The sequence below is a fragment of the Pteropus alecto genome, unplaced genomic scaffold (assembly GCF_000325575.1).
Source record: "Pteropus alecto unplaced genomic scaffold, ASM32557v1 scaffold5, whole genome shotgun sequence".
Lineage (NCBI taxonomy): Eukaryota > Metazoa > Chordata > Mammalia > Chiroptera > Pteropodidae > Pteropus > Pteropus alecto.
The window spans coordinates 4,732,158-4,747,931 of record NW_006441953.1 but is presented as its reverse complement, the minus strand read 5'-3'; the positions used below and the strand labels follow the sequence as shown (position 1 = coordinate 4,747,931).

The window sequence follows — 15,774 nt, the reverse complement described above, 5'->3', positions numbered from 1 at the left end:
TGCTCTTCAAAATCAAATTAATGAGCCCCCTGCCTTTGTTTTTCCTATTGATATTTCTAATTTTGACACTACCAGCCCATATGGAAAAACCTCATGATATGCTAAATATCATTATTTCTTCTTGATATTGCTAGGGGGCAGTATTTACTAAGCTGACTCTTTTAGCAGACTAGTACTATGGCAAATCAAGGGTACATAATTTCATGATCTGGAGAAAATAATCGAAGCATGTATGATTTCTTTTCCTTGGGTTTCAGTTTCCAACTTTAAATCAGAAAATAGCTGTTAATGTTTTTTAATGTGATAAGACTAATTTTATATATTTTTATATTTGTAATAAAATATTTCATTATTTAATTGCTGTTTTAAAAATTAAAACCTGAACCAGCCTAGTATTCAATGTTATTTTCTGTCATTTTGCCTATAAGATTGTATTATGAAGATGTACCAATATCCTAATAAATTATTTAAGATAAAAATATCAGTTAAGATTTTAAAAGGGAAAATATAGAAAGAATAAATAACAGGCATTACAGTCTCACAGAATATATTACTTATCCAATTTTAATTTAGTTGGTAAGAGGTGACTGGTGTTGGTGAGCACCTAGGAATTGTTATATAATATATTAAGGAATTTAATTCAATTTTAATTATTCAAATATCATTGAATATGCTTCATTTCACTTATTTGTAATAACTTTTCATAATTATCAAAGTTATGGTATATAATTTAAAATTTCAAGTTTTTTTTAATACTTTTTACTATTTAATATGAAGGATTTTTTTTTTAATGTGTTGACTAAGAAAGATTAACTAGTTTTCTCATAATTTGTTATTCTTTGAAAATTCCTCAAGAAAGTTTATAGTTCATGACTCTGGATCTTTTAATCTATTAACTAGTTTTCTCATAATTTGTTATTCTTTGAAAACTCCTCCAGAAAGTTTATAGCTCATGACTCTGGATCTTTTAATCTATCTTTTTTGGTTGTCTTCATTATATATTTCATTCACTCTTTCAACAAATATTTGAGGACCTATAATGTGCCAGGCATTATCCTAGACTCCAGGTACATCAGTGAAAAAAAAAAAAAACATACAAAATATCTATTCTTGTTGAATTTATAATCTAGTGAGGGGCAGACAATAAAGAAGGTAAGTTATGTTAGGTAGTGGTAAGTACTAAGGGGAGAAAAAAACTAAAGCAGTGAGGTAGATGTTATGCGTTCAGGTGAGAGGAATTGAATTTTAAATAAGGATAACCTAGGAAATCTTCACAGGAAAGTGACTTTTGAATAAATGCCTTAAGGGACTGAGGGAAAGAACAATACAAGCAGAAGGAACAGCAAGTGCTACAGCCCTGAGGTAGAAGTAAGCCAAAGATGTGAAGGGAGCAGCCAGGAGACCGTGTGACTGGAGCCCCGTGAACAAGGAAATGAGGCCAAAGAGTAATTGGAGGGCCGGATTACATAGTCTTAGAGGTCAGAGTTAGGACTTTAGCTTTTAGTGGCAGAAAGCCACTGGATGTTATTGAGCAGAGAGAGGAGTGAAATGTTTGATCTAACATAACAAGATCACTGTGGCTGCTGTGTCAAGAGAAAGCCAAGGAGGGCAAGGATGGAATCTAGAAGACTAATCATGAACTATTGTAAAATAATTTAGGCAAGAGAAGATAGTGGCATGAATCAGAAAATTGAGGGTAGGGGTGGTGAGAAGTTTCATATTCTGGATATATTTTGAAAGTAGAGCCAGCAGGACTACTGGTGACAAATGTACAAAGAAGGAAAAAGAGAAGTCAAGAATGATTCTAGAGTTTTTTACCTGAGCAATTGGAAAAATAGAGTTGCTGTTAACTGAGATTTGGAAGACTCTACTTGAAGGCACAGATTTTAGAAGACATCTCAGGAGCTCAGTTTGGGACATGGATATCTGTCAGATACACAAGTGAAGATGTCAGGTAGGCATTTGGACATATGAGTTTAGAATTCAGGGGAGAGGTCTGGGTGGAGCTATAAATATGGGAATTCTTACACTGTATAATCATTTGGAGAAAAAAAGGAAAGGTCCGAGCACTGAACATGGGGCACACCAATATTTAAGTCAGGGAGATAAAGAGGAACCAACAAAGGAAATGGGGAAGAAACAGTCAGAAGCCAACTGAGAGTAAACCATGTTTAGAGAGGGTGAGAGTAGTCAATTATGTCAAACTCCGCTAATTGGTAAAGAAAGATTGAGAATGAGAATTAGATGTAGCAACACAGACATCTTTGATGACCAAGATAAGAGCAGTTTTGATGGTGAGATAGAGGCAAGAACCTAACTGGAGTGGATTGAGAGTATATAATGCACATCTACTGCTCTTAATGAAGTGTAAGCCCCTTACACTACAGGCTGGAACTATGCTTTGTTCACCGCTATATCCAATCAGGCAGAGAGAGTGGATTTCTTGCTCCGTGTTTTATTATATACAGACCTCAACCAAATTGCATGAAGCCCACTCACACTAGGGGGCAATCTGCTTTACTCAATCTACTGATCGATATGTGATTTCATGCAGAAACACCCTCACAGAGACACCCAGATAACTAAATATCTGGGTACCCTGTGGCTCAGCCAAGTTGACACATCAAATTAACCATCACAGAACTATTGTGATTATTGATATCATTGTCTTTAAATCTACCACTGGTTATTTTTTTCCTATTGGTCCTATCAGTTCATTGTTCTGTTTTTCCTTTTTTACCTGCCTTCTTTGGATTCATTGGATGTTTTGTATGTGCGTGATTCTATTTTATCTCCTTTGTTAGCATATTAGCTATACCTCTTCATTGTGTTTTCTTATTGATTTCTGCAGAGTTTATACAGTGGTCTTCGAACAGGGGGCAGGGGGCAGTTTTGCCTTCCAGGGGATTTTTGGCAGTACCTGAAGACATTTTTGACAATACTGCCTGAGTACTCCTAGGATCTAGTGGGTAGAGGCTGAGTTGCTGCAAAAATCTTAAAATGCAAAGTACAATGACTTTCCTGCCAGAAAGAGTTCTCCAACCCAAAATGTGAATAGTTGTAAAGTTAAGAAATTCTGGTTTATACTATACTTCAACTCATAACAATCTGCTTTCAAGTAATATTATACCACTTCTCATAAAGTATAAATACAACAGTATACCTTCATTTCTCCCTCCTGGCATTTGTGTTATTGTTGTCCCTCATTTTATTTCTACCTGTTTTTGTTATAAGCCCCACAATTAATTATATTTTTTGCTTTAAAAAGTCAATTTTTAAAAGATTTTTAAAAATAAAAGTATTTTGTCTTTAACCACATATTTATACTTCCTGAGTCTTCATTCTTCTGCGTAGATCCAGATTTTCGTCTCGTGTAATATTCTTTCTGCCTGAAGGACTTTCTTCAGCATTTCTTGTTGTGTGGAACTGCTGGTGATGAATTCTTTCAGCTTTTGTGTGTGCAAAAGAGTCTATTTTACCTTTGTCTTTGAAAATATTTTTGCTGGGGATATAATTCTAAGTCGAAAGGTTGGGGTTTTTTTTAATACTTTAAATTTTTTGCTGTACACTGTTTTTGACAAGAAAACATTCTTCTCATTGATATCTTTTTTCCTCTGGCTACATTGTAAGAATTTTCTCTTTACCATTGATTTTGAGAAATTTGAGCATTATATACCTTAGTGTAGTTTTCTTCAGATTCTTGAGATTCAGGGTTCTTGTATATGGTTTTTATCAAATTTGGAAAATGCTCAGCTACTACTTTTTCAAATATACTTTCGGTTCCCTCTTCCATCTTCTCTCCTTTGGAGTATCTAATAACATATATTCAGCCACTTGATGTTCTTCGCTGATGCATAGGACATGTTGGTTTTTTTGTGTTTTTTTTCTTTTCTTCTGTGTTTATTTTATTTTGGATACTTTCTATTGCTTTGTTTTCAAGTTCACTAATCTTCTGCAATGTGTGATCTGCTGTTAATCCCATTCAGTGTATTTTTATCTCAAACATTACATTTTTCACCTGTAGAAGTATGATTTGATTCTTATTTCGTATCTGCTATGTCTCTACTTAATGTCTTTGATCATTTCTTAGCTTTTTGAATATATGGACTACAGATATAAAAAGTATTTTAATGTCCTTGCCTACAATTACAAATATATATGTCAGTTCTGTGTCCATTTTGATTGAATGATTTTGGTCCCCATTATGGATTTTTTTTTTTTCTGTTGCTTTGCACTACTGGTATGTTTTACTGGATTCTAGTTCATTGTTAATTCTACATTGTTGAGTATTGGATATTTTTACATTCTCATAAGTATTCTTTAGCTTTATTCTGGGGTATAGTTAAGTAACTTTGAAAAAGTTTGATCCTTTCAAGGGGTTGCTTTTAAAGCTTATTAAGTGAGACCAGGGCAACATAATTTGGGAGCATAATTTTGCCCCATTTCTAAGGCAATATTCTTTGAATATGCTGATATCTTGTTTATTACTGGGGTTTTTTGTTTTGTTTTATTTATTTTTCTTTTTTTCATTCTGGATGTTGGTAAAATGAATTGTTCCTAGCTTTGTGTGAGTCTGGTGAGTTTTCCCTCTGATTCTTTCAAGTGGTTCTTTCTCTGTGTTATGTAGTGTCCTCATATACATACCCTCTTCAGTATGTGGAAAAATGGATTGTTAGCTATTTGCTGGAGTAATTCCGAAAGACTCCTAATGACAAACAATTGGCTTTGATCAGATGGGTAGAGGGAAATATGAAATATGTCATGTCCTTAAAAGAAATAAAAGTTGAATATTAATGATGAAACTAATTTCTACTGACTTTGTTTTTAAACTTAAATTATGCCAAAGAGTTTGAATTTTGTTATATTTTATCGTTTTCTATAGTCCGTACTTTTTACAGTGAAATCGCATATCTTTATATTCCTCAGTTCTCCCATTTGTAATGTCACTTGAAAAGACCGTCGATGTGTCAACATATATAAATGATGATCTTGTGTAGAGCAATGGGTTTTATTTCACATACAGTACTTAGGTTTGAATATCGTGTGTATTTATACTTACATTTCTTGACTGGCATTTTGATGACATAAATACTAATTTGTGTGCAATGCAAAGACATATGGAATTCATAAATTTATAACTAATAGATTTCAAAAGAGTATTTGTTTAAACCTGATAGGCAGTACAGAAATCTTTATTTAATAGTAGCCTATATTGATGCAGAAAGTAAAATAAAATTAGAGCTTTTTATCTTTTTCCATAAATTATTATAGATTTTTGATACTTGCTATTGACAAGGTTTTTTACTTTTAGAAATTAAAAATGATTTCTTCCATAATTTCACAAAATTAATTGAAAGTGTGTGTGTGTTGTGTGTGTGTGTTTATCCCTACACAGCAAACTTGGGAAAATAAATTTGTTACTCAGCTAAAGGACCAAATTATTTCATTTTTTGATCTTACTGCTTTTAGTCTGTTATGAAGCTTCCTACTCAGAAAGAATATGCTTCATTACACCTTTTTTGAGACATTTTGGGCATTTATTAAGTATCATCTAGTCTCAAAAATACTCATTAATACCCAGCACTAATGAGGACCACTTTAAATCTCAAGAATATTTTTATACGATCTGAAAATTACACTCTTAAAATTAGCATGCTAGTATTGTATTTGGACTAGGCATAGTCTTGAGTGTATCTTTTGCTAAAATGAAGACATTCTGTTGAATAACCCTTGTCGTCTACAGCATTTGTAATAGATATCATCACTTAATAGAATATATATGGTAATAATTATAATATTCTCTTATATTTTAAACAATGTAGTAGACCTAAGTGTAGAACTTTCTTTACCATTCAGTTTATTGATAATCATTCTAATTATCTCTTTTATCTCCCCTCTATCCATCCATCCTCTGTACCCCTTTCTTTTTCCACTCATAGCTCTATGCCATTCCTTGGTTTCTCACCATGTTTACTCGTAAGTATCATTTTCCCTTTCCTTTTGATACTGTGTTAGCAAAAGGACAGCTCCATTCTTCCCTAGTATATTATATTTACAATAGCATCAGCAGATTTAATTACATAAGCATTCTTATGTAATTCTAATGTAATAGAGTTGAATAGAAAAGAATTTCAATTGTGCTGACTGCTGAATATTAAAAAGAGTATTGTACAAGATGAAAACCTTTTTTACATGTTGTGGCATTCATAAAATCTCTGCCCTCTATTGAAAAAAATTAACAGTAACTATAGTAGTTACGTAAAGTTTTGGAAGGTAACGTTTACAACCAAATCAGGCTTAATTTTTAGAGATTTTCTAATAACTAATACTTTTGTTTTTTCCTAAACTAGAATTCCTCTAGAAATTAAACAGATACGTGAATGTGTAATACTTTAGTCAGTTACAAATATTAATACAGTGCTTGTTCTGCTTAAATATAATCACATGCTAAATAGAATACAATATTTGAAGTAGATCTGTATGCATCGGCCTGGAAAGATATCTACAGTATTGTTAAATGAAAAAAAAAAGTTTCGAAAAATAGAAAATTGCTAATTGGATTTTTTATGTGAATTTAATAAAATAATTATTCAAAGTGCATAATAGAAGTACAATAATGCTGAATCTAAAACAGTACTAAAGTTCTTCTAGACAAATAAACTTAGAATAATGTAACTGGAAAATTCTAGGAAGAAATGTAATGTATGGAACATCTATACCAAGATTTATAACAAAGGTTAGAAAAGTCATCTATTTGACCAAGCTGATTATCAGTTTGCAATAAATTTACAAAGCCAAATAAATGTTTTATAAAAACAATTTGGTTGCATTTGTTTTTAAATAATGGTTTTGACCAGAAGGTAATTGTCATGTGTCTAGTAAAGCAGTTTGTTATTGTTTAAATTTTTGTTATTTTATTTTTTATTATAATTTATTTATATTTTGTCATTTTACAGATGTATTCCCACTGCACAAAATTTTCCACCTCTGGGATACCTTGCTACTTGGGAATTCCTCTTTTCCATTCTGTATCGGAGTAGCAATTCTTCAGCAGCTACGGGACCGGCTTTTGGCTAATGGCTTTAATGAGTGCATTCTTCTCTTCTCGGATTTACCAGGTATAGATGTAAATGGAATCACTAAATTAAATTTAATTAGAAGATAATGAGACATTCTTATAACAGTTTGTACAAATAATCATCCAAGCCCTCAGAATCTCTTCTGTTTGAGCCTCATCATCCCTCTCTGGGATTCTCTCCCTTGAATACTGCCTCTTCTGCTGACCCAGCATTGTAGATACAAAACAGGATCATTCTAGCTCACTATGGTTCACTTTCATGTCAGTGATGCCACCAAAAGAGTTTAAGAGCTGATGGCCGTGCCATAATTGCCTTTTTGCTTAGGACAGATCTATTAATCTTCAGCTGATAGACAGAAAATAAAAGCCAGTTGGGAGGATGTTTGAGAATCTATGTTCATTCAGAGTTTTAATTGACATGGAACTTTACTCTCTCCTATCCATAGCTTCTTGCTAACAATTTGACAGTTTGAGAAAAGGAAACACTATCCTCTTGGGAGGGCAAATCACACTCCAGGAAAAACACATCATGCAGTGCAGGGTAGTAAGTCAGGCTAAATATTGTATTCACAAGTGAGGAATTTGTAAATCTAGGAGTCGAATGCTTCAGATAGAAATATGGAATGCAACTATGATCTAAGCTTTGACGCTGTGGTTGAAAAGATGAAAGTAACATGGTTACCTAGGATATAACAATCTATGGAATAAAAAACTAAACTACATTTTACAGAAGCCAAGATGTTTTTCAAGTAGAAGAATTCCATTTTCTTCAAATAGCATTTCATTGGTTCCAGCCCTTCTTCTGAGTTGATTACTATTCTCTATATTTTCAGGCAGGCACAAGTGACTGCTCATAATGAAGTTATTCAAAAGATAATTTTGCCTAAAAAACAAAGAATAAAAGGTACATTAATATTATATATTTATTAAGCACTCTCAAGAGGAATAATAAACCTGCTGCTCACCTTGATTTTTATTTTTAGTGGATTATCTGTACCTGGTACTCCACCACTTCTCTGTTGTTAAAAATCATCCTCTTTGGGAAAATAACAAAAATGCTTAGATTTATTTAAAACTTCTCCTTCCTTATTCTCCCAAAGTTAAAAATATCACCATCAGCTTTCTAACTTATTAAATTTTAATTAAATTATTCTTATATGAACAAATAGCAGTTTAGTTCTTATATTACTTTTTCCTTGGAGATCTTTATGAAAATCAAGTTAATGTTTTATTTTTCTTTTGGTGTTGAATATTAACAGAAAAGTTAGTTTTCCAAACTAGGAAAACTGTCTGTACCTGAAAGATTTTTTCCTGTTATTTCCAACATGTCAAAGTAAACAGGATGATTGATTAGTATTAAAAGAATTTTTCTGGTCAATTCTAAAAACATATATATTAGGAATGCTGATTTTGTGTTTTCAAGTCTAGCAAATTTAGTGCCTTTTTAACTTTGTACATAAATGCTTCAGTTAAACACTGGCAAAAGAATCTGTTTTCATATTGTATATACATATTAGTGATAACTCTGCTTGTTCATTAAAATAAAAACATTATTTCTCAAATCAGAAAATAGTATATGTTTTTTCACTCTTACTCATTAAAAGGTAAAGTTTACTTACTTTTGAAAATATGATCCTTTCTATTGATATGAATTGCCTTGATGCTCAGTGACATTATTATGGCTGATCGCTTACTTGGTCACTATATATGATTTATGTTAAGGAAGAAAAAAGTTTGTAAGAAAAATATGACTTAAAAAAAAGTTTAAATGCAAACTTTGCCCTTAAGTTCACCTAAGTTTTGTTTTATTTTTAATCAGAGTGCATTTATTTGGGATGTCTTTCCTAAACAGATCTAGAAATGTGTTTTTCATCATGTCGAGTCCCCTAACTGTGCTTGACGCCCAAAGAAACTGGAAAGTGGTCATGGGAAGTCCTAAAATGTGAATCCAGATTAATACACACACAAACATACTGAGTGCACGTTTTCTAAGCAAAGCATTACGTGGTATATGCTTGAAAAACAATTTGAAATGTATAAGCTAATTTTTTTTAAGTCTACAAAAAAGGATTGATATATAAACTCTATATTTGATTTTAATTCTTGAGACAGTCTTTGTAGATAAGGTAGGTTAGAAAGATAGGTTAGAATTAAACACTGACTTTAAATTCACTAAATATATGTTGTACTTTATTGAAATCCCCACTTTACTGAGTTTAAAGGCATAAGTAAGCAATCAGAACAAATTTAAATTCTTTGCTGAAGAATTCACTTCAAATTTACTGTTCAAAGCATTTATTGACAGTAATATGATGGCAACACCATCCTGTTGGTAGCCTTATGAACAAAATAGGCTTGCTTTTTAAAAAGTAGTCATTTCTAGTTTTTCTTTCTACAAAGAAAGGCCCTGTAGCCTAGCAATGGTCCCCAGCCATTTTGGCACCAGGGACCAGTGCTCTAATGAGAATCTAATGCCCGATGACCGAGGTGGAGCTGAGACAGTGAAGCTAGTGCTGGGGAGTGGCTACAAATACAGATGAGCTTCCCTGGCTGACCTGCCCACCATGCAAGTCCTGCTCTGTAGCCCAGTGAGGGAAGTGGGGTTGGGGACCCCTAGCCTAGTGGTTAAGAGCATGGAATGTAGAGCCAGATCATCTGGATTTCAGCTCCTGGCTCTATCACTTACAGCTATGTAACCTTAGGGACATGACTTTACCTTTTTTTATGTTTCCTTAACTCTGATTATATGAGAATGATAATAGTACCTACCTCACAGGGTGGTTATGCTAAATAAATCAGTATAGCTAAACAACTTAGAACAGTGCCTGGCAAAGACCAAGTGCTGCATAGTGATTATTATTATTAATGTTGTTATTATGATGATGATGCTTTTTCCTCTCTTTTTTTCATGGCATGCTTTCCTATTGGTAGTGTAAATGCAGCAATTACCCATTTGGCTTTTGCTATGAATTATTGAAACAGGTAGATATCGATCATATAGATTTCCTTGTTAGCAAAAGCAATTGAGGAATTATAGAAGTCAAGTAAGCCTTCATTGTGAAGTGTAGATTATGACTAAGAAAAATCTCTCTTTTCACTGCTCAGAGACAGAATAGCATAGTGGATAGAGAGCACAGACTTTGGAGTCAAGACAGATACGGGTTTGAGTCCTACCACCACCACTTGTGTGGACTGGGAAACTCTCAGTGTTGTTCTGTTAAAAGAGTGGTCTGTAGAGTGGCATAGATATGAGTTCACATTCCAGCTCTGGAATATAGTAGCTTTGTGAACTTGGACAAGTTTTTAATCTCATTGGAAAGAATTTTATATATTATGAAAGTTTCAGTATGAGAGAGATAATAATAGATGCTTTAGCGTTAATGATGAGCACTAAAGATAATATATATAATCTACCTGACACAAAACCTGGTACCAAATATGAATAACTATTTTTTTAGGTACATGTAGTATTTAAAATTTTAAATCTGTAAAGAATACGTAACATTCAATCTTTGTAAGCTCCCTCTCCTTTTTCCTTTTTTTCTTCACTTTATACTATCCCCTTAATTCTTGAAGAATGAATAGTAAAGGCATTATTATTTTTGCCAAAAATTATTTCCAACTTCTGTTCTCTTGTAGTAGATGATATATGTGATGTTACATTCCAAGGAAGTACAAGTAGTGCTAGAAAATTTTGTTAAAATTACTGACATGTATTGGTATGTGTGTCATTTTAATACTAGAGGAAATAACTATGAGAGCAGTACACTTGGCATTTCTCAATCTAAAAATAGTGGCAGGGTATTTTGGAAGAAATACTGAGTTTTTCATAGCGCCATCCAATACTGGATGTTGGCCACTGGTGTTAGAACAGTTTCCAAGGTTATCTCCCTTTAAGCCCCATTACAGGCTGAGGTCTGTGATCCATCAGCCTGCTCTCTCTGATTTTATTCTGCTACAGTGTTCATGTGGCTGACTTTTAAAAAAAATTTTGGAGGCTAGATTCAAGCAGTTTTCAAGAAGAATCTGATAATCTGAATAAAACCAAAATGGTAATAATTTTAGAGTGAGTTTATAATAGCTGAGATGTTTAAATGCTTTTTTGTTTTGTTTCGTTGGTGCATTTCCTTTGTACACTTGAAAATTAATTAAACATATTTATGCCATTATATATGATTGAATGAATTCTTAGAATGCATATCTTTGTATCCCTGAGCATCTTCAAAGATAAAAATATTTAAAAGTAGGAAAGAAGTTTTTCTTAGAGAACCTATAGAAAGAAATTGGGAAATCTATGTGGGAAAACACTTAATTTACTATTATAGATTAAAAGAGTTACTTAATATTAAGAAAAAGAAATATATATCTATTTTAGAAGAAAATACTGTATAGTGAAGGGACTTTAGCATATGAAAAGTTCCATATTCTGTTTGCAGGAAGAAATTAGCATTTGGTTGAAAAATCTTAGTTGAGTAATATATGTTTTAATACAGAAGCTTAATTGAAAGGAAATGTTTTAAATAAAATTTTAGAAGATTTTATTTCAGTATCACCTGTATACTTTACAATAGGATTCATTTTTAACATACATGAAAAATACTAGTAGCATCTCACTATTATGTAATACTTTACTGGTTCCTTGAAAATATTGCATTAGTGCCTTGAGTAACTAGGAAAGCTACTTAGCTGTTCTGACTGCACTTTTATAATGTAGTCTTTCTCATTACTTAGCATAGCATGGAATATTTCCTGAAAGCAATACATTTTTTGGGCAACATACTTATGTGCCAGATTGCCTAAGATCTATAATAAATCCAGGCTTTTTTTTTTTAAGTAACATACAAATACATTGGGACTGAAACAAAATGAGTCAAAGTATAAAATCTAAGAAATAAAGCAAAGTACTAAAATATGCAAACTCTTTATAGGCATGCCACATTATTTTTCTATTTATCTCCAAGATAGAACTGGAAATTGATGAGTAAGGAGGAAGTTCAATTCAATTTATGAAATTCTATAGGTTTTTGAAGGTACTTTTGATAATCCCTTGGATGATAAAGAGGAGAAGAAAGCCAGTGAGAATTGATCTGAGTTTTCAATTAACAGGTTTTTTTTTTTTTGCTTTTGTTTAGGGGTAGATATAAATGAAATAGGGTTACCATAATATATATGTGTAATCTCCCAATTATAAACAGTGGCTCAGATTTTTAAAAACTGTAAAACTTAAGCCAAATATAACTGATTGTAGCCAGTAGGCTATAATATGTGACCCCTGTATTAAATAAATAGTTCTAATGGTGATGAGTGCTACAGAAAGCAGTAGCAATTTATAACAGGGCTGCTACCAAGTCTGGGAGAGTTAGGAAACCTTTCCTAAGTAAGTGACTTTACTTAGGGAATTAATTGACACTGGGGTGTGGGAAGTGGAGAAAGGGGGAGAATCTTCTAGACAGAGGGAAGAAAATGTTCAAAAACCACCAGACAACTCAAATTGGAACAGAGTACTTAGAGCAAAAGGAAACGTGGCTAGAAAAGAGAATGGAGAGCTAGACAAAGAATAATCATGCAGGATCTTGTAGGCCACATTACAAATATTTTAAAAATAGATTTGTAGAGGTATTTTCTTTCTTTTCAATGTTTTTGAATGAAAAATATCACTGAAAATAACATCAGGTACCAAAATACAAATGCTGTATAGATATTTGTTGAGCATTCCTTTCAAGGAGCTCTATCACGAACGAAAGCAAAAGATTCTTAACATAAGTGCCTCAATAATTATCCATGATTCCTTTTTTAAGCCCTTAACCAGATATAGAATGGAGAACCGATTTGGTGAGAGAATAGAGCAATAGTAGTACAGTTGTTCCAGAAAGGTTTTGTGTTTTCATCCCATTGAGATTTGATACCATTTTCCTGAATCTGAGAATCCACTACTTATTCACATTTTCTGTTTGTACCTATATGATGTTAATGCATGTCTGTTTCTAAGTGTATTCTCATGGAATTGCAAAAGGACAGTCATTATAGAAATTAAATATAGAGATTTTAGCTATGGTCTTCCTTTCCACCACCAAGTATTATATAATTAATAGTTTAAAATTGGTTAAGGATAAATGAGAGAGTAGTTAATTTGATCTTATTACCACAATTGTATAGTCACTGGAATAAAAACTGAAAATATATTTTCTCATTAGATTATATCAGCCTTATTTAGGGCAACGGATGGGGATGCTGCATTATTTTACAGAAAAGGAGAAATTTTCAAAACAGATGTTAGAATACATGACTTCTAAGCTGAAAATAAATGTTCATGGAAAACACAAAGTCAGTGGAATGTGGTAAAGTCTCAAGTTGTAAGATGATTTTAGGAAGCTGGAAGAATTCTCATAACAGTGATTTAGTTGTTGATCTTGAAGCATACCACTAATTTTGCAATATGTAAATAGTTTATAAAGTTAAAAGAAAGCCTTCTTTTAAGTCTTTAACGAAGTACAAATTAGTAGTTACAAAAGAGTCACAGGGACTTAGAGTGTAGCATAGAGTATATAGTCAATATTATCGTGATGGTTGTGTGTAATGCCAGGTGGCTGCTAGAGTAATCGGGAGGATCACTTCATAAAAATTTATAAATGTCTAACCAGTTTGTTTTAAAGACTCTGACTTTAAAAAAAATAAATGAAAGGAAAGAAAGACTTCTTATGTACTGGCAACTATAATGAAAAGTAAGGGTAGAGTCGATTGGAATTTTCTATTTACCTTGAAAATTGAGAGTAGGTTAGAGTACTAATACATCTTAAACCTGGTCTTAAGTTTTCGATAATCTAATAGGAAGGCTCTTTTCTATAGGAGAGTTATTTGCTTTATGATTGACAAAGGTTTCTGCTTTCTGAACATTTTTTTAGCAGTTCAAAATTTCTTGAGGGTTTATATGTGTCTTGGCTTTGCAAAACACTTAAAATATACAAAAATGTTTCACCTTTGAAGTATATTAAAGGTAATCAAACTCAAAAACTTATAAAAGTCAGAAAATGTCCCTACATATATTGCTGATGGATCATGTAAGGACTAAAATGTATCATACCTAAAAGTGACATTTAACATATATTGTCTATAGATGGTTCATATTTTAATAATATATAATACTCATGGGTACCATTTCTTCCTCCTCTACCTAGCCTTATATGTTTACTCAAAAAATGAAAGTAATCCAGTGTGCTGCTTATCTTAAATGGTGATTTTCAATAGAATGAAAAGTAACACATGTACATTCTAACTGAGCAGCGAGTGTGCTGAGTTAAAACAAATAAAAACAAACTAATAGAGAAAAAGAAGAGGAATAATATGTCAGTATTCTTAATGATTAGTTATTAAATATTATGTAATGTAAAGCAAATAACTAGAATTTTCTTTTATTGCAAGGTTTTGAATTTAATTACTTTGAAAACTTCAAACCATTTCAGTCCTTCAATACAAACATTTGTCAGTCACATTAAAAATGCTTATTGAACTTGATTACACGGTTCTAGTTGTCTAAATAAATCAGACTCCTGTTTTATTTCTGATTCACCATTAAGTGTAAAAGAAAAAGAAAACAATGGCTGCTACTGACCTGGTGCTAAATCTTTCAAGCTGCTGCACTGGTTTTTTTTGACGAAGTGTGCTGTGTGTGGTTATCAACACCAGCTGCTTTGCATCATTGTATCTATCCACTCAGCTGCTAAATAATGAAGACCATTATGTTAAAAATAGAAAACTGTTTAAATATCCATATATCAGTAATGTTTATTGCATTTCCTATTTATTTCTCACTTCATTGTAGGCATTAAGCGGTAGAGATGATAGATGCTTAGCAAATTGTGCCAGTAATAGCATGCACATATCATGGATTTGAAAGGCTGAGCGAATTAAAGTAGGAGCCAGTAGCATATTATACCATCCTTCTCCCTTTAGACTGTATAACCGAAATTGTGTTGTTAAAAAAAAATCTGTTCATTAAAAAAATATTAATTGACTTCATACAAGGAATCTGTGTGTAATAAGTGTATATGTATGTATGTGTATAATTAATAATTAATCTTATTACTGGTTTATCATATTTTGTACTGACCCAGAGCATTCATAATTATTTAAAGGGGATCCATTGGTTTCCTCTAACTGTAGCTGACACTTCTAACTTGTGTTATCTTAATTACATGTGATATTACCTCCTGGTTCCAATGAGTTACCTGATTGACTTGTAGGTTAGTCTCTAATTTTTTCAATGAGAGAATTCATCTTCCCTCTCAGAACTGCTCTTATTGATTCCAAATCAATAAGATTTGGAATCCAGTGGAATGTTGGGTGTGAAGATGTATTTTTGTACCTTAACTAAGATAAATAGTGGGAGCACGTAAGAGCATGGGTGAGTGGGCATGTTAGTAGGAAAGATAGTAAAGTTTTAGATATGTGCTTAATATGTTTGTGGGCACCTACATTGAGAACTGAGGCACTATTAGAAATTTTGAGTGACAAAATGACAAATACAATTTGAAAGTTAGTCAGAGACTAAATTTTCTTCTGGTATCCTTCTTTTCTTCTCCTCTCTTATCTTTGAGGAGACTCCTGGAGACACCTTCTTAAATTAGGTCTGAGACATGCAGTTCTTTCATTTGTATTCCCCTATTATACAGGACCCCTACTGATGTAAGATTAAAGTG

The 15,774-nt window shown here is 32.4% G+C and overlaps 1 protein-coding gene across 2 annotated transcripts in view; it reads left to right on the top strand.

Annotated features, from left to right (window-relative positions):
• Positions 1-15,774, top strand: part of TBCK (TBC1 domain containing kinase) — a 159,761-nt gene that overhangs the window by 80,007 nt on the left and 63,980 nt on the right. For both annotated transcript variants that reach the window (XM_006918893.3, XM_015595020.2), the window contains exons 21-22: positions 5,940-5,976; positions 6,957-7,118. In XM_006918893.3, the coding sequence (XP_006918955.1) occupies positions 5,940-5,976; positions 6,957-7,118 (199 nt within the window). The remainder of the gene's footprint in view (positions 1-5,939; positions 5,977-6,956; positions 7,119-15,774) is intronic.